Genomic DNA, 27714 nt, shown 5'->3' with positions numbered 1-27714 from the left:
GTTAAAAATTCTAGATGGATTTTGCAATTAGTAGACTCCAAATTATTTAGTTCTTTTTTTGTGTGTGTGTCTATTTCAGTTTTCACAGCTTGAACTCCTCAGCATCAAAACAAAACGTAGCAGTGGTTGCACACATATGCCAAATGTTGCTGCTAATTTGTGCACGTGGGTACAGGAGCCAGCGGGGCTCAAGTGTAAAAAAGTGTGCTGCTCATAAACGTGTAACTTATAAGCAACACTGAAAAAAAGAGAATAGTTTCATCAACCTAACCGAATTGCTTCAATTGGTGACAAGCAGTTTATCCAACCTAAATTATTAAAATTGTGCTAATAATTTAAGTTGGATTAACTTAATTAAATTCTTGTTACCGATTGAAGCAATTTTTTAAGTTGGATCTACTTTTTCTTTTTACAGTGAACGTAACATTTTAGAAAACCTTAAAAATGTGCTTAGAGATTAAACTTCATTTTGACAAGTTTTATACAACATAAAAAATAGTTTATTCATTTTTAACTGCACAAATATGGCTCACATTTGGATTGGACACTGCTTTTGTGTCATCTGGTATTTTTGCTCTTTAATTATCTCAAGTTACTCTAAAATGTCAGGTGGAAAAAGCGAAAAGATAAATAACATATTTGTATTTGACATTCATAAACAGCTTGTAGAAAATCACCTAAGAGTGCATCTTTCTTGTTTTCAGGTTTAAGTAGATTTTTTATATTTTTTATGTCTATAAGTAAGTTAAACATGGATTCCTCTTTAATTTATAATACATTTTTTTAAAGGTTTTCCACTTAAAGTTTTGCCTTCATGTGAAATTTGTGCTGCGATGTTTGGGTTTTAAACAAACAGCTTCACCAAGGTGAATACTGCTGGGGCTTCTCATTAAAAAGAGCCAGTTTTCATATGGTTATTTTTAAGCTCCACAGAGAACTGGAATCATAATAAAATGGGCAATTTCACCTAAGTCCCCCCTCAGGGTAACTGGTAAACTAAAGAGGGATTTGATGTGAGGGGTGCGAGGGCTTTGATGGTGCGTTATCAGCTGAGTAATTTGCTTGTGTATTAACATGAATTACTGTTATCTAAGTGCCCCCTGACAGCTGATTGGCTCCTCATTAGGTCTGTGTGAAATAAGATTAGTAACGAGCCTCTAAATTATGATCCAATCCCAGAACACGTAATCCCTCTCACACACTGTAAACCCTCTTTTTCATCTATTTTTGTCCCTTTTTTAATGCTCTTGACTTCTATTATTTTCCTTCATCTCTTTCTCTCACCTGGCTTGACCTCTTGTATGTTGCCTCTCTTGTTGTGCTCCCCTCAGGGTGTAACTGCAGTGGGAGATCAGAAGAATGTGTGTTTGACCTGGAGCAGTACAGGAGCACCGGCAGCGGGGGGCGCTGTGTGAACTGCCGAGACAACACGGACGGGCCCCATTGTGAGCGCTGCCTAGAATACCACACAAGGAAGGTCCCGGAAGAGCCATGTGTGCCCTGCAACTGCAACATCAATGGTTAGCTCCAATTAGAAAACCACTAATTGTTTTGATGATACTTTAATTGATAGTTTTAATCCATAGCAACAGAATTAACCATTGTTTTAATAGCCTAGTTATATAGAATAGCTGCAAGACGTACAGGCTAGGGAAAAAAAACTTCTAGTGTCTTTTCTCTTGCATTTAATATGGGGAAGTGTTTTAACAGAGTTGTTGGGTTCCATTATATTGATCAAAGGTTAAAATTTACTCCATCAGGCTTATTTTACTCTCCTCTGTCTGCACTAGATGCTCTTTTTTGTCCATTAACTAAAATCACATCCGCTACAGTGGCTTTAGGGTTACAGCCTGCACTTTCAAGCTTCCCTTCAAAGTCTGTGAGCAGAAATGCAATAAGAAATTATTGTTTGCTCCATTGTGATGAATTACTGATGATCAATTTCAGGTGATCACCCTGAAACACCTTACTGGTTTACTCCTTTCCCCCTAGCCCTTAAAGGTGTGGTTCACTCATTTAATCAACACATTTGCAGCGGTCTCTAGTATGTAAGTTGTACTCTGGGTACATAAAGGGTACATCTCGCCTTGGATTGGCTAACAGCTTCACGACTCTACCACTGACCTTGTTTGCTTTGCAACAATGATGTTTTATCTCCACAAATAACACAAGTCTGGAGGAGTTATGCTGTGTGGTGGAGTTGGTAATGCTAACAGTTAGCTTCTACTAGCCGATATGTTCTTTGCTGTTTCCTGGACGCTAAACCAATAACAGCCTTTCCCATCATGGATGAGTCCATGATTGTTAAGTGACAGTGTGATGTCATGTTGTCAGGCATTTGTAACCCTAGTATTTTACTTTCTATTTTCAATCAGAAGCTAATGCAGGAGATAGGCGTAGGAGACTATTTTCATGTTCAGCCTGCGTGAAAAACTCAGAGTGACTGATTATAATCAGAAATAACCCTTAAAATGTGTTTTCAGTGAACCACACCTTTAACACATACAGGCAGGGGTGTTGGTAGCCACCTGGGTTGGGGGCATGGTTTTGTGGTGCCCACCGGGGAACTTGGTGCTCTATGTACAATGCGGGCAGACCAGCGGCACGCCACAAAGTTCTGTAAAAAAGTATTTGAAAAAATGTTCTGTTTTTTTTTTCTTTTTCTTTGTTAATTCTTCAAATACATTTTAGTGGTAGTAATCAGATCGCAGTGCTTCTATTGAAACCAAACTCAGCTTTTCACACAGGTTTCAAATTAATCATTCATTTTATTCTCTCAACAAATAAAAACATTAGAAAACAGTTTTTTAAAACAATTTTCCGCTGATCTGAATCATTTAAGTTTGGCAAAAAAAAAAGTACGTAAGAGAAATTTGTACGGAGGAAAAAAAATTGTAACAGTGTGTTGTTTTGGAGCTCTTCCTACATTTAACATCTATTTTCCTCACAGGCTCTGTGAGTCTCCAGTGTGATGTAGAGGGAAGGTGTTTGTGTCGCGTCGGTGTGACGGGAGAGAAGTGTGACACGTGCCAGGCTGGCTTCCACTCACTGGGACCTGGTGGTTGCAGGTGAGCAAAACAGTCAAAAGCACAGATGCACAGATGCAGAATCAAACAATCTGATTTAGAATGTTGAAGAAAACAAGATTGAAGCAATAAAGAAAACATTTAAGTCATGTTTTTTTTCATTTTTCATTCATTTTTCTAATTTTTCATATTTAAGCTGTTAAAAGTTTTGTTCTTGTGAAGCACTTCATGCTTTGTACCTTGATCGTTTCGTCTTCTGTTTAATCCAGAGACTAGTGCTAGATTTTTCTGGATTTGGAGCAAATGTGTGTGAAGGTGAAACTGGAGTCAGGGTAGCTTTGTTCAGTTGGAGGACAAGCAGGTGCGAGTGGATGACCTGCTTTACTTAAAGAGCGGAGATCTATCAAAGTCGCTGCAGACTGTACAAGTGCCTCCAGAGTTCAGACTGCACCAATCCTCCATCCAACTGAGTGTAAAAATAAAAATCATTTTTATCTTCCCCCAGAGATGATTAAGCAATAATGACCTCCCAAAACCCATGATGTGTAATGAATGGTCTGAAATGTCACAGAGGGACCCAGAGTGACTTTCACGCAACTAAAATCCTCTTCCGCCTCAGATAACACTGATGTTCATGGCAGAGCTACAAGGAGAAGGCCCCTGTTTGTTTACGGAAGACGGTGGCACAGGAGTTAAGTGCTCGTCCCGTAATCGAAAGGTTGCAGGTTCGAGCCCTGCTCAGTTCGTCGCTGCTGTTGTGTCCTTGGGCAAGACACTTAACCCACCTTACCTGCTGCTGGTGGTGGTCCGAGGGACCGGTGGCGCCAGTGCTCGGCAGCCTCTCCTCTGTCAGTGCGCCCCAGAGCAGCTGTGGCTACATCGTAGCTCATCCCCACCAGTGTGTGAATGTGTGTGTGTGAATGGGTGAATGACTGTGTTGTAAATTGCCTTGGGGTATTCCAGGACTCTAGAAGGTGCTATATCAAATACAGGCCATTTACCAACAAGACGATTGCTTCTTGAATGAATTTGGCAAAAAACTTTTCAAGAATTGTACAATAACCTGTTAGAAGTGTCATTTGCATAAATTATTTTTAAAAGGAGCATTGTGTAAGCATTCTACAGTGAAATAATCGCAAAATAGTTTAATGTCTCAATCATGCTGGACAGAAGGTTACATTGAAACAGATTTCTTTCTCAGTCAGCTGGGGGGTCGTCAGTTTTTCTCTAAAAATAAAAACAAAAAGGGACGTTCAGTAGTCTTTGTTTACAATCCGTTAGCCTGTAAGGCTGCTGAGTCTGTGCCAGATAATGCTACCGCACTACATGGACGTAGTTTTTTGGGGGGAGACATCCCCCCCCCTACTTTTTCCAAAGTCAATTTTTGTCCCCTGTACTTTTTACCGTCCAAAAACATTATTACGCAAAATTAAATAGACACTGGTTGAGCACTAGGACCAAGTGGAAAAGAACCGCTTGTGTTGAAGCCTGTCTCTCGTTAGAACTGTCCATCTGTTGGCTCTGCCGATACTTGCTAATGTGTGATTGGCCACTTGTGTACTTAACAGTTCTGCAAGCCTGACATTACATTAAAAGGCCTCTATAGGCTATACTTACCATAAAGATCCCCTCCGGTCCTCATGCCGGGTTGTCACCCCCCCAGATATTACAATGAAATGTCTTGTCGACTTATCAACTTACTGTGCATGACTCGTCTTCGATTGTCTCACTCACTACTCCCGTCAGCAGTCGTCCCTGAGCAGGATCCCCCGACACTGGAACACACATCGCCATAGTGAACGAGAACGCTAAACACCAGTCACCGTTTTCTAGGTCCAAGCGTCTTTTGTTGTTCGTGACTTCAAATAGCAATGTTCTTGCTACAATAAAACTGTGCAACCATGCAGCCCTCCTTCAAAACAAGTGTGTGTAAAATGACTGCATTATTGTTTCTCATGCTGCAGCCTTAAGGATATAAAGTGTCCATAAATTATTTACACCAGGCATTATGGGTATTGTAGGCCTTGGAGCCAGTGCTGGTTTAGTTGTTTTTTTCATTCTCAAAAACGTTTTCTTTAAATTTTAATCCTGACTTTTTCTCCTGAACATTTAAACTTTACCGTAGACAGTTTTACTTTTTCATTAAAATAATATTTAGACTTTTTGGGGGTATTTTGCCTTATTTCTTAACATGAATAACTCTAAAGTGACAATGTGCAGATTTACATTTAATTTCTGGAGATATACAGTTAAATATTGTTGAAAATGACTTAAAAAAAAGTCTCCTCTGCTTCCATTTAGTGGCTTGAAAAGGTAAAGTTCTTGCATAATTTAAAAGAAAAAGCAACAGATGACTTTTCAGTTTGACATTTACATTTAACCAACCTTTGAATGGATCCTTCTTTGAAGTGGTACCTAAAGTCAAAGGTGCCACTAAACTGCATTGTGTAATTCTGGCTAAATCGGTATCAGTTAGCTGCCTTATCAAATATATAATATATGGTTTTAGAGAGCTACAGATTTGTGATGTCTCTAATAATTAAATTATTCATCTCGTGATAAATTATTTGGTATATACCAAGATAAGATAAGACACCTAAAAGGATGGCTGAATAAATAAATGGAAACAATATTTAAGGTGCAATATGTAAGAATGAATTAAGCATGACATCCTGGTTATATTTGGTTACTGCAATCACTTTCTTACTGTCATTTTGTGAGTTTCATGGCTGATGCTGGATCAGCACCAGAAGAGTCTAGATGACAAGCAAAGACAAGTCATACATAATTAGATAAATCCATTCAAATATCTGGTGTTAGCACTCTTGGGTGTTTTACGGTACGGAGCACTTACTACACTTATTACAGCAATGTTTCTCCAGCGTTAGAGAAGGTGTTGTTTGCAGTTTTTCTGTTGTAGTTCTGAAAAACTCAGTAAAGGAAGTAAAATGCCACGAATTACTCATTATTTACTTCACACATACATTTCACTGTAATATTGAGTTGTTGGTAATTGAAAAAGTACTGAGAAAATTGTTTCCAATTTACCATTTGCACTGTTAGCTGAACGTTAGTGTCTGGCCTACTTCACCGGATATTAGAGTAAAATAAAAAGATGCCGTGGCTTCTCACTAGAAATAACTTCTGGGTCGCTCCTGTTTACTGGCTTTAGATCTTTAAACAACTCTGTAGCTTTTTGTCTGCTGGTGTCAAATTACAAATGTCGGTGTAGCATCGTTAGCTTCCCAGAGAAACGGCAAACTCACTGATTGTAAACAGTACATTCAACCCCCAGCCGGCTGAGAATGAACCTGTTTCTTTCCAATAAGATTGAGACAGTAGACGTGTTATCATTTCACTGTATAATTCTTACGCATTGCTCCTTTTAATGAAAATCTAAGATTACATTTTCCTATTTTCCTTATTTATTTTCCAAATATACATCTGTGCATTTCGCCTCTTCATACTTCTGCAGCAATTGGAGAGTGGCCGATTGATATTTACTGTAAATTCATCACTTGTGCTTTGCTTTCCTGGCTGCTGCATTTTGCCCCTGCTGGTTGATGAGACAGACATCCCGTTAAACAGGGTGACAGATTTGTCTTTTGAACTTTTAGAATCAGTCACCGGATCGTGCTGTCTTTTTAATCTGTTGCCATGGTGACCACATCCAGCCTGGCTGACTTAAGAAACCTCAAAGTTTATCAGAAAACTTGGCCTCCTTTGTTGTTTTGCCCCTGGGTTTCAATGCACAACATTATGCACACGATGTACAAACTACCAAACATCTTCTACTAGCCGTGGGTAAAATTATTACATTATTTATTGTCTCTTCTTACTCGATTCATTCCAGTCTGCTTTGTTTACATCAGCTTAATCTTTTTATATCTCTTGAAACTAGTTCTTTTATTTTTATTTGTTTTGTTGTTTTCAAATCTGCAGCCGTAAAGAGATATCACAGACCTCAAATTACCGTGGCACGCTGGTGAAACCCTGAACATGCAAACAAGTAATGCATTCACAGACATATTGTTTCAATCAGCTCTGATATTGATCATCTCAGTGTGTTACGGGAATTCTTTCGGAGGGTTAAACTGATTTTAAAACAGGCAGCACTGCGTTTATTCCTGAGATTCGAGGCTGTTTCAGACCTTAGACTTCACACTTTCTGAGCCATCTGAGAGTGTGTCTGCACCCTTTGTTGAATCCTGGAGATGCATTGACCCATTTTATACATTCTGATGATAAAAGGGCCATTTCAACTCTGTGTGACCTTGTAGCTGCAATACTAAATAAGTGTGCATGTGAGCCTGCATGTAAATGTATACGAAGGTGCATGTGTGTGCCAGAGGAACGTGTTACTTTATTAATATTCTCCTAGACCAACTATAGCTACCAGGGGAATGCTAAGTTATTGTAGTGCTGAATTGCATATCAATGATTGCTTAATGGGACTATTTCTGTCACCTAACTTAAAATACTACATAGTATTAATGCCAGTAACAAAAGTAAAGAGAAAGGGTTTTATTCTGTTTCATTTGAATTCAGAGCTGCTAAAAGACATATTTTCTTCGAGGCCACATCCTTTTAGCAGGTTTCCGATTTTTGGCAAAACTACGTTTGTTTGTGTTGTTGTAAAACTGTTGATAGCAGTAGATTGTAGGTGAAGATGAACTGAATCCAACTTTCATGCAACCTAAATGCTGGGTACACATTACACAGAGGCTTCCAGGGGAGCCTGTCACCCTTTAGAGTCAGCTGGGCTCCCCTTAGCTCCCCCATCATTCGAACCCTGCCTAAATGCCTTTTCTATGCAACCTTTGAACAGTTCCTGACCAGAGTGTAATGGATCCTGGAACATGTCGAAATCTAGACCAAATAATAGCAGAAGATGTTGCACTGCAGAATGGTCTAACCACGGTCTAACTATACTCCATTGTAGTCTCAGCAGGTCTACCATCGCACCAAACAGTTGTGTGTCTAGTCAATCAAAGTTCTCGACATTTGTTCAGGGGCTTAACGCTAGAGCTGTAATGGATAAAAACTACAAAGATGGCGTTGTCTTTGGAACGGCGCTCATTTGAAACTTGTTTGACATCAACTTTGTTCAGAATTGGATTTTTCTTTGAGGCATGAGCAGATAAAGCTCATTTGTTTCAGAAAAGGATGTTTTTGCTAATCTGATCTCCTCTTAAGCCGGGTGTACACTTTTCGACTTTTTCACTTCGTTGAGCCGATTTTTCTCTCGTGCGACAATCTACAAGATGGGGTTGACTTTTGCGCTGAGCGTCGTGTAGTATACAGGAGGTAACAAGAGGCGATTAACACCACATGACCAGTGACCGATCAGCCATTGTAAGCTTGTTTGATATTTTGCTCGTCCCTCGTGAGGGTATCGCACTGTTAAAGAGGAGCTGCGACCCAAAAAGAACCAGAACCGCTCACGGTGCATGCGCAAACATGCGTCAACACAGCTCTCCAGCTATTCCCCTATTAACACACATCGATCGTCTTTATTTACACACATTTTTTCCACACACTATGACTAGGATTGTCAAGAAAGCGGGTTTGTCACATTTATGCCAAATTAAACCGATAAAACATTGATTTATCTTCATTTGTTTCTGTTGTCTTCATCCTCCATTCGCTATAAATCCCAGTGTCTCCTTCTACAGCACTCCCGAGGGACAACATACATTAATGACAACACAAGGAAAAGTCAGACATGTTTTTAGCACATTTTTAGGTCCAACGTGTTGCTACCAGACGTACAGTGTGAGCAGTCAGGTCGCATCTGAGTACTGGGTCGTACAGTGTGGGCACATGACTCGTGAGATTTGCTCTGCAGGGAAGTCATACAGTTCAAGCTGAAGCTGAACGCTACATGTGCAGAAGTCGCACAGTGTCCGCCCGGCTAAATGCAAACGACAGGAGTTGAAGACGTATTTTATGTTCAGTAAGCACGTTAAAGAGATACTTTGTAATTTTTTTCAAAATTTTAAATCATTTTCTTGAGCCAGTTTGTGCTATAATGACCCTTTACAGAGTAAATGAAAGGCCACCCAGTCTCTATCGCCCCCTGTGGCCAGAATATTCCACTTACAACTTCAGACTGGCGGACTGCTCCTTTGGGTCATAGAAAATATTGCACTGACATACCTGGCACTGCAGCTTGGTTCCAGCACGTTTCCACAGCTGATTTATTTAATTCAGTAATGAATCACTCCTGTAGACACTAATGAAGGCTGGGGAGAAATGTCAGTGGTTAGATTAAGGTGTTAATAAGACCAATGCAGTGTGAGGTGATAAGCCTTGCTTTTCATTCTACTAACTAACACAAGAGGGTGCTAAAAGAGAGCAAAAACTCACCCCTTAATCCATGCTTTCGTTCTTTTTTAAACACAGAAACAGTTTTGTTTACCTGTTAGTAGCTACAGTTTCGCCGACGGCTGCCGGCTTCTTCAGGCTGACGCTGATGGTGGCGCGTCACTTCCTTCTCCGTTTATCTGCGGGCAGCAGAGGACGTTGTCGCCCTCTACTGCCTGCTCTCCCCTCTCCGACGATGCAGTCCCATGCGTGGTCCAGCGTGTAAACTCCGCCGTCCCTGTTCATGGTCCCACATCCACGTCTCCTTATCTCGATTGCTTCCTTGATCCATCTTTTGTATTTTTGTTGTTCGGTGGCTATGATTCGTGTGCTGTCCCAGTCCATTATATGGTTTTCTCTTAAGCAATGATCTGTTACGGCTGACTTTTTTATTGTACTTTCTGCTTCTTCTTTTGCTGCTCTTGTGTGTTTTCGATTTGCCTCTTTCTCGCACTCCTTTCTGTGTTCTATTGTCCATTTTCACATTTCACAATACAAACTAACAGAAGCAGAAGAGAGCATATTAAAGAAAGGTTTAAACTTTGCAGTCACACCAAAAGAAATACCATATGATGAATTTATTGTAGCAACAGAACTAGCATGTCAACAGATCACAGATGAGGGAAAGAAAGCAGAACTCAGAAATAACATAGTTGGGATATTAAAAAACTGCCAAATTCAACACAGCAATATTACAAAAGAAGAACAATCAGCCATGACAGCTTTATCCAAAAATGAACAGATAATTATTCTACCGGCAGATAAAGGAAGAACCACAGTAGTTATGGACAGAGAAAAATATAAACAACAGATGAAACAGATGCTAGAGGACAAAAATACATATGAAATACTTAAAAAAGATCCAACAGAAAACATTAAGAAAAACATGAAAAAATTACTGAAGCCACTGCACGAAAAAGGCAAAATAACAGAAAAAATGTACAAACACTGGATTCCTACAGCAAACATAACACCAAGAATATATGGAACACCAAAAATACATAAACAAAACACCCCACTTAGACCAATAGTTGACAGCATAGGTACACCAACATACAACATGGCAAAGGATATCAGCAGAATCATCAGCCCGTTATTAGGAAATACAGACCAACACTGCAAAAATAGTATAGAATTGGCAAAAGAACTAAAGGAAATTACAATAGAAGACAACGACATACTCATCTCACATGACGTCACATCCCTGTTCACAAAAACACCAACCCAAAAAACCATAGACATAGTAGTTAACAGAATCAGACAAGACAAAACTTTACACAAAAGGACAAACCTCACAGCAGACGACATAGCACAACTGATAGCACTGGTAGCTAACCCCACTTACTTCACATACGATAACACAAAATACAAACAACTGGAAGGCTTCGCCATGGGTAACCCGTTATCAGCCACCCTGTGCGAGTTTTTCATGGAAGACCTGGAACAAAAAGCCATAGCCACCGCCCCCCCAAACTGCAAAATAAAACTATGGAAACGCTACGTGGATGACATACTGGAAATCATACCAAAAGGTCAAACAGAAACACTAACACAACACTTAAACAATATTGACGACACGGGCAACATAAAATTCACTTATGAGTTAGAAACAGAAGGCAGCATAGCATTTATGGATATGAAAATCACCAGGCAGACCGACGGGACCCTAAACATGAACACATACAGGAAACCAACACACACAGACCAATATTTATTATGGACATCAGAACACCCCACCATACACAAAATGTCAGTAATCAGAACATTATATCACCGAGCAAACATAATAACAGAAGAGAGAGACCGTAAACAAGAGGACAAACACATACAACACGCTTTAAAGACCTGCGCATACCCGACATGGGCAATAAACAAAGGAAAACAACAAACAAAAACAGAAAGCAAAGAACAACCCAAAAAAAGAACCAGAGACCCAGAAAGACAAGAACCAAAACCAGTGATAACCCTACCATACATCAGAGGCATAACGGAAAAAATTAGAGCAACAATGAAAAAACACAACATAAACACACCAACAAAGCCATACACAACAGTTAGAAACAGATTAGTGCACCCAAAAGACAAAATATCAGCTGGACAAAAATGTGGAGTCATCTACGAAATCCCATGCAAAATATGCAATAAAACATACATAGGAGAAACCGGACGCCAACTCAATACACGGACAATAGAACACAGAAAGGAGTGCGAGAAAGAGGCAAATCGAATACACACAAGAGCAGCAAAAGAAGAAGCAGAAAGTACAATAAAAAAGTCAGCCGTAACAGATCATTGCTTAAGAGAAAACCATATAATGGACTGGGACAGCACACGAATCATAACCACCGAACAACAAAAATACAAAAAATGGATCAAGGAAGCAATCGAGATAAGGAGACGTGGATGTGGGACCATGAACAGGGACGACGGAGTTTACACACTGGACCACGCATGGGACTGCATCGTCGGAGAGGGGAGAGCGGGCAGTAGAGGGCGACAACGTCCTCTGCTGCCCGCAGATAAACGGAGAAGGAAGTGACGCGCCACCATCAGCGTCAGCCTGAAGAAGCCGGCAGCCGTCGGCGAAACTGTAGCTACAAACAGGTAAACAAAACTGTTTCTGTGTTTAAAAAAGAACGAAAGCATGGATTTAGAAAGACACAGCAAGAACACACCTAAGATGCTCACCCCTTAAACTCGGAGTGACAGTTCCTCAGCGGACAAAACCTTTAACATTATTTCTATGAATAATTTTCTGAATTTTTATCAAAATCACTGCTTTCAAAAATAATGAACTTCCACTATGTACTTCAAATCCAAAAACACTCTTATTGATAGAACCACTCAAAGTTAATTTCACAGAAATGACCAGATTTTTGTTTTCACATATCTACAGACCATTTTAGCATCTACGAGATTTGTCAACTAAACATTTAGAAGCACACTTTTAACGAACCCAAGTTCATACGGGTCTAAAGAAAAGCTTAGACCTCTGGAGGCAGGCGTTGCAGATTTGCAACATTAAAACCTACCTACCTGGTTACTCCACGTATGTATTTCATGAGCATTTATTAACTCAGAAGTTCCCCTGAAGGACTTAGTTGTTTGTCCTATTATCAAAACTTATTTTGAGCCAGAGACGGTTAAGGCAAGAGTGACTGCTCTGACAACAGATCTTTACTGCCAGCAAATAACCTTTTTATTGAATTCTAAGATTGACAGTAGCAAATGTGTGTAGAATAACAGAGATTTTTAATTTAAAAAAAAAAGGAGACTGTCAGTCAAAATGGTGTCAATACACATGTGCCAGCATGCATGCTCACACACTCTGAGTTCTGTCATTCATGCGGCAAACTCAGTGTGTTTAGCTGGGGTGTGAATTACTCAGACCACTAGAGTAGAAACAGGCATGGGCAGCTTGCCTTTGGATAATTGAATTATTTATAATAGCACCTCATTGGGAATTAGAGAAATAGATTCTGTGTTACAGCTCCAAACAAGAGTAATCAATCAATAAACATGATCCAAGTCTCTTACTGACCCAAACGTGCCCACTCCCATTGTTTTATCTATGCTTCAGATAACAAAAGTGGTGAAATGAGGTGGATTTTAAAAAGGAGTAAGGACTTGGAGAAACTAAGAGTGTGGCGTAACTTTTTACGACTAGGGAAAGTCTAGATTGAAGTCCATATTTAGGCCCTGTCCACACGTAGCCGGGGATCTGCCAAAACGTAGATATTTTTCTACATTTTGGCCTGTCATCCACACGAAAACTGAGTTTTTTCACACGAAAACGGATCTTTTTAAAAACTCCGGCCAAAGTGAAGCTCTGCGTTTTCTCCGTTTTGGGTGTCTGCGTGTGGACAGACAAAACCGGAGTTTTAAGATCTGCAACGTCACTTTCCGCGGCAAAAAAATGCTGACATCACATGTGCGACCTGTGTTTACACTAGCCGACAGCATGGATGCCCTCAGAGCTGCGCTCGCGTTATCAATTGTCCAAGCGCTTTTTGCTTGTTTGTTTTTGCAAGCGGAATTACTGCTCCTTGCGGAAGACCACAGACGAAGGACGAGGTTAAGAACGGGGGAAGTACTGCCGCCTACAGGTCTGGCATGTCCTTAACAACATATTTATCCGGGTACGTGTGGACAGAGTATTTTTTTTAAACGAGGTGGTGTGGATGCAAGTTTTTGGAGGGGCGGATATTCGTTTTTTTTTTTTAAAAAAACGGCTACGTGTGGACTAGGCCTAAGATGCATGAAGTTAAACTCTCCATGAGCGAGAAAATGGATGGTCCTAAATCTGGTACTGTCTCTGGATTGACCTTAACGGGAGTATTTAGAGTTTAAGGAGGAATATTAGACTTGTATTTCCTTTTGGTGTATTTTGTTTTCCCCCTTTAACTGTTGACAAAAGATATTTCCAATGTTCCTGGACTTCAGGTTTAATGAAAAAATAGCAAATAAAGGACCTTGAGTCTAGCAGAGTTGATTTCAGCCTTTTAATGGGGGGTTTTCCTAGAGGCTCTGATGCCAGATCAGGGTTCATGCTGGAGTTTAATCAGTTACAAACCAATTTAGTTTCCCACAAACAGAGTCACCTTGAAGCCATGTCATTTACAATGGTTGATCCCACTTCTATTCTAAATATATATCTTTAAAGGATCACAGCGTTGAGAGACAATTATTCGACACAAACTACAGGATTTGTTTTGTAATTCCTGTAAACAAAAGTCTAAATACAGCCAGTTCTATAAACCCTGTTTTAAACAACAGTGATTGCTTGTTATTGATTTCTCAGTTCTTGTTTAAAACGGTCGTCAGTGACATATGATCAAGATAATTAATGATGGGTAAGTGATGTTGAACAATGTCAACAGTATTTCAGACAGCATTCATAATTTAGTCAAAAGCAGATATTGAAAGCAGCTCTCTGCTTTAGGACAACACATAAAAACACACAAATGCAGCGAAACACACGTTAAAACTGAGTATTTTTTACTACATGAAAAAAAAGAGTAAAAATGAAACTATCAAAAAATTCCAAACATGGGGCTCGCAACATGCTTTTTGGCTTTCCCACCATCAGCTCTTAAAGGCAGGTAGGTCTTCTCTCTGGCTCAGAATGAAGCAGATAGCACAGTTACGGTTAATTATTGTTGTACATGAAAAGAGGAGGTGTTGAACAAACATACTCTTTGGTTTAGTCAAATTCATGAAAGAAAAATCTAAAAAAAAGTCAAACCTTAAAAACATCATAGTAGATGAGGAGGAACACCATGCCTTAACCTTTACACTTCCTTGCTTTTGGTTCGTGACCCTTTGAAGCGTGGCATCATGTTCCCTAGGTTTCATTTGGTTAGCTTAAATCACAGAGAAACTAGGGACTGCATGACTTAATTTTTTTAAAAGTCGACAGTCGAGTAATGAAAATCGAGTCGACTTTGACTAGTCATTGATGACATCATACACCTGAAGCGGCACGGGGGAGGGAGGATGTTCAGTTGGTTCACTGGAGTTTTTGACTATTAAAACTGCGCCCACATTTTCAAAGTTAAACAAATTGTAACCGGATTACAGGATACAATAAGATAATTAAAAGAAAAAATAAACAAATGGGCCAATAATTAGGTTCGGGGAGAATTGGAGGTTGTTTAAGAATGACTGGAGTCACGGGTATAGCATGAAACGGTTTATATACTAAATTTTAATAATAATGGGAAATATAACACATAAAGATAACACACAAAAACAGATGAAAACAATCGACAATAGTAAAATGCTCGGTATGAGATTTGATCATATGAGTCACAAGTCAGCCGGCGTCAAGTCAAATCCCCACGCTTGGGGTGAAAGTCAGAGTCCGGTGGTGCGATTTTTTCCTACCGCACCGTTGAGATTGTTCACAGAAGAGAGCAGTCTGCTCTTCAGTTACTTGAGATGTCCTGGTTCGTTCAGTGGTTAAGGCTCGCCATCTCCCTCGTCAGGAAGAAATCCAGTTCTCGTTCCAAGTGAGTGATCATAGGAGTCGGGGTCAAACCCAAGGAAAAAAAAACCCAGCCTGTAAACAACAGGACTGTTAGCGAGTTGGCATCGACCCTTCTCGTCACATCACAGCATAAAGTCTTACAGACTTAAACAAATGCTTCACTCTATTGGCATAGCCAATCATGTTTGGGTTCACAGTTCAACTAACATAACATCAATTTGATTGTCTATTAAAATAATTCTCAGTAGCTCTGGAAATATAATTACATATGACAACAATTGTTCAGCTCAATAGGCTCAGTTAGATTCTATTACTCTACACTATTCAACAAGAAATACATTCATGACAACAAGGATACATTTAGTTGTGTTTCTATACAGCATTGTGACACCTTGTATATCTGTAACACAATAAATAAATAAATAAATAAATGAATAAATAAATAAAATGTTCTATAACAAAATTCAACAAAATATAAATTCTGGTCCTTTGGTCCACCTTTGTAAAATAATTCCTCCCTAATCAGTTAGCTTTTATTTATTTTTATTTATCTTTTTTTTTATTATTAAATGTTTGGTTAAGGGACGCATTGCTAATTCTATGGCGTTAGCTATAACGCCCCTGAGGACCTTGTACATCTAGGCCGTACCACCATTAACTGGCGGTTTGAGCCGTTAACTCCTGGGAATCCCATATGCCCTACCGCCGTTAACTGGCGGTTTGAGCCGTTAACTCCTATATGCCCTACCACCGTTAACTGGTAGTTTGAGATGTTAACTCCTGGGATCTAACGTCTAGCAGCCCACTGCTGTCACCTCGGTTGCTGTAATTAGCTTTTTGAATTTAATAATTTACTGAATTTAATCTCATTCACTCACCAACGCGCTCCAACGGTTCCCTCCTACAGAGGATTGGTTCACTCTGTCGTCTCCACACAAATCTATAAGAATGGAATTAATTTGATAAGCTATTTAAGTTTCCTTTTTTTTTAAGTTGCATCGTTAGCTTTTTCTCTTCTTTTTTCTTTACTCACCGCGTTGGTTCCAAGTTCCTAGCTCTTATTAGAAGGAGTCAAGTCCGCCTCTCCCTCTATCTATGCGGCACCCAAATCAGGGTTCTTCACGGCCTCGACCGTTGTTTTTTTTTCTCTCTCTCTCTCTCTCTAACCGCTCAGTCTTTGCTTTCTGTATCTGCGTGCTGCACAGCCGTTTGTCTCTCCTCTCGCTCAGCTGCGTCGCACGGTTTTATTTCGCGGAGGCGGGACTTATTTCTCTCAGCCAATGAAATTTCAGATTCCCACCTGGACCAATAGTATACAGCTTTCCTCTTCTGTTTCTGTTAGTGATGTTCAAGATTCTTGTTTTAACCGATGTTTAATATTAAACTCGTTATTTTAGTTATTCACCCTTCCAATAATTCATTATGAAATTATCTATTAGTTAATTAGATATCTATTAATTAGTATTGTTAATTTCCTTAATTTATATTTTATATTTTATCTAAATTGAGGATGGATCATATTAGTAAGCCAATTAGTTAATACCTCATTAAGGTTCTAGCTTCTGGGTTACATCCTCCCCCATTAAATATCATGCACGTCCCTGTGCATTGTTTCTACGGGGTACACAACTTCTTGAGTAAGAGAGTCAATAAAAGCTTTATTAAGTCCTTGGAAAAGGGACCTAACTACGGTCACTAGTGGATTGCCCAATTGAGAGTAAGTTAGTCTTTGAGGAGGCTGACTACTTCGTTCAGATCTCCTGACATACATCTCTGGTTGCACAGTATCATGCTCATCCGTTTCGGTTTGATTCTCAACTGAGACAGGACGAAGTGAGCTCTCTGTTTCCGACAGAGCTGATGAGCTATTCTCTAAGACTTTGGTCTTTTCAGATGTATGTGTCTGATCGTGTATGATGGGTTCAAAACTTACATCACGTTGCTGCGACTTTAGGACACCATCCAATTGAGGTAGGTTTGTGTTAGTTTCATCCCCCGTTTCTACGTCAGGTAAGTATACTTCGTTTTTTTTCGTTTTTTCAGGTAAGTATGTTGCTGCTTCTTTCACTCTTTCAGGTAAGAATGTCGCAGTTTCACTCATTCTGTCAGGTAAGAATGTTTCGGTGTTGATGCCTTTGTCAAGTAAGGACAATTCAGCATTTTCATTACCAGCTAAGGTTGGTTCCTTGCGATCCCCTGTGTGTAAGGATAGTGTGTTTTGTTGTTGAATATTATTTACCGGTCCTGAATCTGCTATGAGTTCCCTATTTGGCAAGGTGACCGCTATTTGATAGGATGGTCGGTTTAGCACTTGTGGAAGATCAGAGTAATAAAACTCATCTACCTCTTCGTCAAGTGGCTCATCTGGGTCAGGTTCTAAGGCTGAACTCTGTCTTGTATGAGGTCTGCTAGGTTTCGTAACGCGTTCTGTTTCATTTTCTAATGAAGAGAGAAAACCACAAGGCAGTAAAAGATCTCTGTGGAGTGTTCTGTTGGGTCCTTCTCCGTTCTCTGGTTTTACAGTGTATACTGGCAAGTTTTCCATCTGTTTGAGAACTATATACACTGTTTGCTCCCATTTGTCTGCTAATTTATGCTTTTCTCTTAAGCGAAGATTTCGGACTAAAACACGATCTCCCACACCTAGTGTGGACTCACGAATGTTTCTGTCGAACCGTTCTTTGTTCTTCCTCGCTGTTTTTTGAGAGTTTTTTATGACAATGTCATAACTCTGTTCCAGATGACTCTTCAGTTCTTTAACATACTGAGAATGAGTTATAGAGGGCTTGTTCAAATGCGGTAACCCAAAGGCAATATCTATAGGCAACCGAGGCTGCCTACCGAACATTAGCTCGTAGGGAGAGTATCCCGTCACGTCATTTTTTGTACAATTGTACGAGTGAGTAAGTGGTTTTACAAAATCGCGCCAGTGATGTTTCTCAGTGGCTTGTAAAGTTCCCAACATGCTGAGTAATGTACGATTGTACCGTTCAACGGGGTTGCCACGAGGGTGATAAGGGCTCGTTCTGACTTTACGGATACCAAGTAAAGAACAAAGTTCCTTGATTGTACGTGATTCGAAATCCCGTCCCTGATCACTATGAAGACGCTCAGGAAACCCGTAGTGGACTAAAAAATGTTCCCACAGGTTCTTCGCGACGGTGGTGGCTTTCTGATCTTTGGTTGGGATGGACACTGCATACTTTGTAAAATGGTCTGTAATCACTAAGACATCTTTAGTGTTCTTACTGTCTGGTTCTATGGAGAGAAAATCCATGCAAACTAACTCCATAGGTCTGGTGGTGGTAATACTCACCATTGGAGCAGCTTTGTCAGGGAGGGCCTTCCGACGGATACATCTTTCGCAAGTTTTAACTTTGATTTCGATATCACTAGCCATTCTTGGCCAGTAAAAACGGGACCGAATGAGATCTGTCGTACGTTCAACCCCAAGATGCCCCATATCATCATGTAGGCTTTGCATGACTGTTGAACGTAATGAATCAGGCAAGACTAACTGCAATGATGTCTCTGGTCCTAATTGGCGTCTCCGGTACAGTAAATCATTTTGAAACTCAAACCGTTTCCACTCTCTCAAAAGGTTAAGAACCACCGGGGGTTCTGCAATAGTATCAGTTGGCGGTTTATTGTCAGTCATAAGCAGCTGAATGACTCGGCCAATGGTTGGATCTTTCCTCTGCAAGGAGACAAGGTCAGCATGGTTATACTTGGGCACAGCAAAGAAACTGTCACTATTGTCTTCCAACTGGAATAGGTCTGGAATGGCCGCTGCAGACATGGCAAGTGACTGAACTAAACCACAAGGAGAATCAGTCTCATCCAAGACCATGTGCTTTTGGCATGTTGCCTTCACTGCTTCGGCTTGAAGTTGAAGCTCGACTTCTTTGACAGAGGATAAAAGATGAGATCGGAACTCATCTAGTCGTTGGCATTCCTCAGTGAATTTTGAGTTGTCTTCAGGTTTATCATGCAGCCTCCTAGACAGGCCATCCGCGTCAACGTTCTGTGTACCTGCACGGTATCTGATGTCAAAATTATAGGTGGACAACGCAGCTAGCCAACGATAGCTCGTTGCATCGAGTTTTGCCGTTGTTAAGAGGTAAGTTAACGGATTATTATCAGTAATGACAGTGAATGTGTTCCCATACAAATAGTCATGAAACTTATCTGTTATGGCCCACTTTAAGGCTAGAAACTCCAACTTGTGCGCAGGGTACCTAGTTTCACTAGAGCTTAAACCGCGACTTGCATAAGCGATTACCTGTGTGACACCGTTTTGCACTTGGTATAGCGCTGCACCGAGTCCGGTCGTACTAGCATCTGTGTGTACTAGATATGGGAGTTTTGCGTCAGCGTAGCCAAGAACTGGCGAAGTGGTAAGTTTTTCAATAATAGTTTGAAAGGACTTCTCACAGTCTTGGCTCCAACGATTCCCAAAGGGTTCTTTGGGGTTCAAGTACTTTGATCTACATGGTGGTGTTTTAAAGTTTTTCCGTTTGGGTGGATAACCAGCCGTGAGAGATGTTAGTGGCTTGACAATATTTGAGTAATCTTTAACGAAGCGTCGGTAATAACCGGTAAATCCTAAGAAAGATTGGAGTTCCTTCAAAGTCTGAGGCTTCGGCCATGTTTTGAGTGCTTCCACCTTATCTGGATCGGTTTTTATGCCATCTCGAGATACTATATGTCCAAGATAACGCACAGATGTCTGGAAAAAACGACACTTATCTGGTGATAGCTTGAGTCCGTATTCTCTAAGCCGTTCAAGAACGTGAGAAAGTCTGGTTTCGTGTTCTTCCAAGGAGTTGGAAAAGACGATCAAGTCGTCTAGGAAAACTAACACTTCCTTCAGATTAATGTCCTTCATACACTTTTCCATAACCCGTTGGAAAGTGCTTGGAGCATTTGTTATTCCTTGTGGCATACGGTTAAATTCATAAAACCCAAACGGGCAAACAAAAGCAGTTTTAGGTTTATCCTTTTCACACATCTCTATTTGATAGTAACCTGACTTGAGGTCCATCACAGAAAACCACTGTGATCCAGCGAGAGCAGAAAAGGACTCCTCCAAGTTAGGCAGGGCATATGCGTCGCGAATGGTTTGCAGATTAAGCTTTCTATAGTCTATACATAGACGTACCTCACCATTCTTTTTCCGAACTACCACTATTGGTGAGGCAAATGGAGACTCCGACTCTCTTATTATACCGGTTTCCAAGAGGGCTTCCAAATGTTTTCTCACGGCTTCATAATCATGTGGATGGATCGGCCGAGATTTCTGTTTGAATGGGGTCTCGTCTTTTAAGTTGATGTGATGTCTTATCTGTTGTGTATGACCAAAATCAAGATCGTGGTGCGAAAACACATCGGAGTAAGTGTTAAGTTTGTTGGTGATCCTCCCTTTCCATTCTTCGGACAAGGGCGAAGTACCGAAGTCAAAACTGAGAGGAGGGTTTGAAGGTGAAGTCTGTTGCTGCGAACTACACGCCGCAAGTACTTTCTGATCACTTTTGTCAGGTTCTGGATATGGCATAACACGATCGGCTTTAACTAACTCAGCGATCACACAGTTAGTGGGTAATGTGATGTCATGGTTAGTTTCGTTTCTTAGTACAACAGGTACTTTGTATGGACCATGTGAAGGTAAGGAAATGAGGCAACAGTCTACAATTATACCCCCTGGTAGAGAACCATTGGTGGGTTGTTCAATGAGTGCATAAGGCTCATGCTTGTTTTGGCTGGGTTGCATAAACCCTTCTAGTAACAGTTTTTTATTTGCAGGGAGAACTTCTTGGGTTCTCCCTCGAAGCTTCACCACACCAACTCGTCCATCTTTGCTTTGTTTTTTTCTGACTGCTAAGGCTTTTAGCACGTGTTGGTACCCATAAGAGAGTGCCTTGGAATCAGGTAAGTTATTGGCAGACAATTGCTCATACAAAGGATCGAGTGTGTTTGTGCCAATGAGTAGTGGTGTATCAGAGTTTGAGCTTATATCCGGAACCACTAACGCAAGGGTAGGTAACTCAAGTCCAGACTGATCGAGCTCTTTTGGAAATGTGACACTTATCTCTATGTATCCTAAATAAGGAACTGCTTGACCGTTTGCGCCCTCGACTTCTAACAGATTACTGATGGGTTTAATTGAGAGGTCAGGTAAGTGTTCTTGGTAAAAAGAATTGGCAATGGTGGTTACCTGGGACCCTGAATCCAGTAAACAATTACATTCAACACTGTTAACTGAGACTGTAGCTGTGCATCGCCCACCCACTAATCTTTTGGGAAGTTTTGGCACTGAATGAGCATGAACTGGCTTGCAAAAAAGTCTCTCTGTCCTTTCCTTAGAGGGACTTGGTTCTACTTTAGCACCTATCTGTCCCACGATAGGAGCTTCTACCGGTTTAAAGGAGGAGACTGAGCAATTGGCTTTGACATCTCCCACTCGCGCTGCTTCTGTCTAAGAGCAAGTCTTTTAGTTGCAACTAGTGCTGGATTTGGCTCGTTGCTACAGCTAGAAGCTATGTGCCCATCTTCTCCGCACTTAAAACAGTATCCAGGCTTTGGTCTGGGCACCACTGCTGTTATCTGCTGAATCTGTTTGGGCTCATCTGGAATTTTAGTCCCCACACGGGGTTTTGACTCTTTTTGAGTTTTCTTTGCCTTTTTATCTGTGTTGTTAACCTTAAGCTGTGCAATTTGGCTCCTGAGCTCAGCGATTTGTTTGCGTAAGTCATCACAGTTATCATCTATTTCCAGTTCACAAGTGTTTTTACTCTGAGAGCATGTTGTTTGCACATTTGAATACACTCTAGTTCGTTGTGCCCCTAAGTGTTGTTTCATGCGTGCTGCTTTAGTAGCCTGTTTGTCTTCTTCAGTGCGCAGTTTGAGGAGAAGTGCTGTAAAATGAGGCGGGTTGTCTTTCTTTTGTTCGAGTTGCAGGTTTGAAATCAGCGAGCTGTCCCAACAGCCTCTGCAAAACTGCTTGAGCAGCTGCTGGTCGGCATCACTGGAGGAAATTCCATTCCTCTGAATAACTAGGTTTAACAAGGTGTATAACCTCTGAAAGTAATCGGAAGGTTTTTCACCACTGTCCTGGTTTGTGTTTAAGAAGCGAGCAAAGAGCTCGTCGCCGTCTTCGACAGCTGCGTAAGCTGAATCGAGATGTTCAAGGTACGTTTCCGGGTCGGATTTTGGACTAAGAGCTTTAACGATGCTCGCTGCTGGGGCTGACAGACTCTCCACGATTCTTCGTACAATTTGGGACTTGGTGAGTGAAGGATCATTTATGCATAACACTACACTACTACGCCAAGTATCATAGTCAGTTTCAAAAGAAGGGTGTGGAACTCGCCCTGAGAACGGTTTTAGTCTGTATTGTGAAGTAGGCGGAGGGATAACCTCACTGCTTTTAACAATGTGTTCCACAATAACTCGCTGAACCTCAGGTGTGTTTAAAAGATTTGGTGGAATGCAAGGGTTTTGTTTTCCAGTCTCTGTAGGTGGACAATTGTCCTTTGAGTTGTTCATATAGTTAACTTCTGGTGTTAAAGGCAGGGAATATGTAACTTGGTCACTATGGAGCATTGGCTCTGGTTCAGTGACTGGTTCAGATGCATGGGTATCCCTTCCTAAAGATTCCCCAATTTTTGCCAGTTCCTCCATTAGAAGGTCTTTAAATGATTGATTGCTACGCGCAGCTATGTCCCTGAGCTCTGACAGATAGGCATCAGTGGCAGATGTGCTAGTTTCTAGACTGTACGCGCTGGCTAGGTCTTGAATATGAAAGAAAACATCTGGGTTCCTAGTACAAGGTTTGTCATAGGGTAAACATTGTTTCTTTAATTCCTTAACAGTGGCTTCATGTTGAAACTCCACAATAATCTGATCACAGTTTGGTAACTTAATGCGCCTGTTAACTGGTCCGAATCCTTCCATAAACCCAAAGACTTCGTTATCAAGGTCTGTATCAGTTAACCCACTGATTAAAACAGCATTTGAAACTTTGACCTTTTCTGTTTTCACAACTTCCATTTTAAAACACTCAAAAGTACCAATAATGCCAAAATGGCAAACCACTGTGACCTCCAGGCACTCTTATGATGTCAGTCAATGGTTAGCTAAGGTAACAACTCTACAATTCTCCTGGCTGGCTCGCCAAGTTTTATGTAACCGGATTACAGGATACAATAAGATAATTAAAAGAAAAAATAAACAAATGGGCCAATAATTAGGTTCGGGGAGAATTGGAGGTTGTTTAAGAATGACTGGAGTCACGGGTATAGCATGAAACGGTTTATATACTAAATTTTAATAATAATGGGAAATATAACACATAAAGATAACACACAAAAACAGATGAAAACAATCGACAATAGTAAAATGCTCGGTATGAGATTTGATCATATGAGTCACAAGTCAGCCGGCGTCAAGTCAAATCCCCACGCTTGGGGTGAAAGTCAGAGTCCGGTGGTGCGATTTTTTCCTACCGCACCGTTGAGATTGTTCACAGAAGAGAGCAGTCTGCTCTTCAGTTACTTGAGATGTCCTGGTTCGTTCAGTGGTTAAGGCTCGCCATCTCCCTCGTCAGGAAGAAATCCAGTTCTCGTTCCAAGTGAGTGATCATAGGAGTCGGGGTCAAACCCAAGGAAAAAAAAAACCCAGCCTGTAAACAACAGGACTGTTAGCGAGTTGGCATCGACCCTTCTCGTCACATCACAGCATAAAGTCTTACAGACTTAAACAAATGCTTCACTCTATTGGCATAGCCAATCATGTTTGGGTTCACAGTTCAACTAACATAACATCAATTTGATTGTCTATTAAAATAATTCTCAGTAGCTCTGGAAATATAATTACATATGACAACAATTGTTCAGCTCAATAGGCTCAGTTAGATTCTATTACTCTACACTATTCAACAAGAAATACATTCATGACAACAAGGATACATTTAGTTGTGTTTCTATACAGCATTGTGACACCTTGTATATCTGTAACACAATAAATAAATAAATAAATAAATAAATAAATAAATAAATAAATAAAATGTTCTATAACAAAATTCAACAAAATATAAATTCTGGTCCTTTGGTCCACCTTTGTAAAATAATTCCTCCCTAATCAGTTAGCTTTTATTTATTTTTATTTATCATTTTTTATTATTATTAAATGTTTGGTTAAGGGACGCATTGCTAATTCTATGGCGTTAGCTATAACGCCCCTGAGGACCTTGTACATCTAGGCCGTACCACCATTAACTGGCGGTTTGAGCCGTTAACTCCTGGGAATCCCATATGCCCTACCGCCGTTAACTGGCGGTTTGAGCCGTTAACTCCTATATGCCCTACCACCGTTAACTGGTAGTTTGAGATGTTAACTCCTGGGATCTAACGTCTAGCAGCCCACTGCTGTCACCTCGGTTGCTGTAATTAGCTTTTTGAATTTAATAATTTACTGAATTTAATCTCATTCACTCACCAACGCGCTCCAACGGTTCCCTCCTACAGAGGATTGGTTCACTCTGTCGTCTCCACACAAATCTATAAGAATGGAATTAATTTGATAAGCTATTTAAGTTTCATTTTTTTTAAGTTGCATCGTTAGCTTTTTCTCTTCTTTTTTCTTTACTCACCGCGTTGGTTCCAAGTTCCTAGCTCTTATTAGAAGGAGTCAAGTCCGCCTCTCCCTCTATCTATGCGGCACCCAAATCAGGGTTCTTCACGGCCTCGACCGTTGTTTTTTTTCTCTCTCTCTCTCTCTCTCTAACCGCTCAGTCTTTGCTTTCTGTATCTGCGTGCTGCACAGCCGTTTGTCTCTCCTCTCGCTCAGCTGCGTCGCACGGTTTTATTTCGCGGAGGCGGGACTTATTTCTCTCAGCCAATGAAATTTCAGATTCCCACCTGGACCAATAGTATACAGCTTTCCTCTTCTGTTTCTGTTAGTGATGTTCAAGATTCTTGTTTTAACCGATGTTTAATATTAAACTCGTTATTTTAGTTATTCACCCTTCCAATAATTCATTATGAAATTATCTATTAGTTAATTAGATATCTATTAATTAGTATTGTTAATTTCCTTAATTTATATTTTATATTTTATCTAAATTGAGGATGGATCATATTAGTAAGCCAATTAGTTAATACCTCATTAAGGTTCTAGCTTCTGGGTTACAAAATCTCTTTCATCAACGGTAGTTTCTGCATCTATACTGTTCTGCTTCAGCCCTCCCCCCCTACCCCTGCGCAGCGGCCACAAACTCACTGATGCGCCTGCAGCCTCTCAGAGTTCCTGCTGCTCTAAACATTAAAATAATTATTTCATTTTGTGTTCCTCACTTCTGATTACCTTCAATGGTGTCTGTTTGTTGCAACCACCAGGTACAAAAACTACCTTGTTTTTATTTGACTATTTTTCTGTCCTGTCTGTTTATTATCTTCCTGCATCTCCTCTCAATCCTAAAGAGAAACTGCTACCTGGGTTCACATATATTCACCTTATGAGTTACCTTTGAACTGCAGTTCTAAAAGATCTACCGACCACAAAAACAGCGGAGTGCTCGCCGGCCACATCAGTTAGGTGCGTCACCGGAGGACAAAACAGGTGATGCGCCCCGATCCACAGCAGAGAAACGCATCAGGCACAAATAAAAGAATAAAAGACAAAAAACATAAAAGGAAATGAGCCGACATGAACGATCACGTGTTAAATTTGTTTTTGAGGTGGTGACACCTGATTTGATAATGTTACTGTGGCGGTGCTCAGCACGCAGATGTCTGGAGCTCGTCAATGATCAGAGCTTTGCATGGGCAAGCTGTTTAAGGTTAGGATAGGGGTGAGGGGAAGGTTAAATTGCAAGAGGGAAAAGGTCACAATTTGGTTAAATGTCCGTTTTACGGCAGGTGTCAGTACCGACGCTCTGAGCCCCTCCACCTCCCGACGCGCAGGGGCTCATCACCTGATGTCTTTTCCGAGGACTGCATCTTGTCGGTCATTATCACATGACAGCGACTAGTCGATGACAGGCATAAAAAGTCATTACAGAGCGGTGAAATCGACTAGTCGACTAGTTCTTACAACCCCTAGGAGATACAGGGGAATAATAGCTGGAGACGATGTTCTTGAAGAGTGTCTTCAGTCAGAGGCTTCTTCAGTTTCGCTGCAACACTGACCGCTACTGGAGATCCGTCCAGCCGTTGTAATACACAACAACTATTTGATGGCTTGATTATTATTATTATTCTGAGCTACTACAGCAACAAATTTCCCTCTGGGATTAATAAAGTATTTTTGAATTGAATTGAATTGAATTGACTAAAAGCATAAGCATGACCAACAGGGTATACCCAGCTTAATGTTAAAGAGCCTGTATTTATATAAAGCTTTCTAAGGTTCTACAACCCCTAAAGGCGCTTTATAAACAAGCCAGTCATTCACCCATTCACACACATTCACATGCTTGTTCAACACAAATGCTCTTTTTCATAAAATAAGCCAAGTATTCTATGTAATTGGTAAAAGTTATACTGCAAAACGCTTTATAGCCTAATGTTTGCTTCAAGTGTCATAGATTTGAGTTATTTAAAACAGTTTGAATCTACTCTGGAAAAAATGTTTTATTAGCTGTTAGCTTGACTCACCACTGATAACACCCGATTCTCCAGGCTAAAATCACCGTCATTGTTCGATCCTGACCACTGATAAAAGTTTCTAATAACCCAACATCAAAAATATCAAAATTTAGTTTTGACCCTAAGAAACAACAAAGCTGAAGCTGGTGTGATACGATGGTGTGAGAAGTAACATATCGCAGCTCAAAAGTGTCCAAATAGAAATGTATAAAGACAAGTCAGTCAAACACATACAGTAGTTCTATTTCATTCTACTTTTTTTAGGAATCAGTGGGTTGTGAATCATATTTCCTTAGAAAGATACGCATTCCTTTAAAAATTCCCAGCATAAAGCCTTTGTAACAATCGCCTCTCGTGTCCCTGCTGTCTGTAGGCCGTGTGAGTGTGATCCCAGAGGGAGTGTGGACTACTGCTCCTCTCTGGATGGACGCTGTTACTGTAAGCCAAACGTGGAGGGCCAGAGCTGTAATAGGTGGGTGATAAGTTTGTTGCTTATGTCACCTACGTGCGCACATAGCCTCTCTGTTGCCACGGCAACTATTAAAGTCCCACACAATGCAACAATTGGAGCTTTTAATTGCAGCTGTTGCATGATCACTTTTAGGATAGATGATTAAAAAAACTCTTATTTTGTAGATTTCACCAAGCTGTTAGTCATCACATCAGATCTTGCTCTTTCATTACTAAC

The 27714-nt window shown here is 40.5% G+C and overlaps 1 protein-coding gene across 2 annotated transcripts in view; it reads left to right on the top strand.

Annotated features, from left to right (window-relative positions):
* Positions 1-27714, top strand: part of lamc3 (laminin, gamma 3) — a 267136-nt gene that overhangs the window by 125481 nt on the left and 113941 nt on the right. The window contains exons 5-7 of one of the 2 annotated variants that reach the window (XM_015943222.3): positions 1332-1520; positions 2951-3068; positions 27400-27498. In XM_015943222.3, coding sequence (XP_015798708.3) covers positions 1332-1520; positions 2951-3068; positions 27400-27498 — 406 coding nt within the window. The remainder of the gene's footprint in view (positions 1-1331; positions 1521-2950; positions 3069-27399; positions 27499-27714) is intronic. The other variant, XM_070552463.1, reaches the window with a different exon arrangement.

The sequence above is a fragment of the Nothobranchius furzeri genome, chromosome 6 (assembly GCF_043380555.1).
Source record: "Nothobranchius furzeri strain GRZ-AD chromosome 6, NfurGRZ-RIMD1, whole genome shotgun sequence".
Lineage (NCBI taxonomy): Eukaryota > Metazoa > Chordata > Actinopteri > Cyprinodontiformes > Nothobranchiidae > Nothobranchius > Nothobranchius furzeri.
The sequence above is the reverse complement of the archived record's forward strand: the minus strand, read 5'-3'. Positions and strand labels throughout refer to the sequence as shown.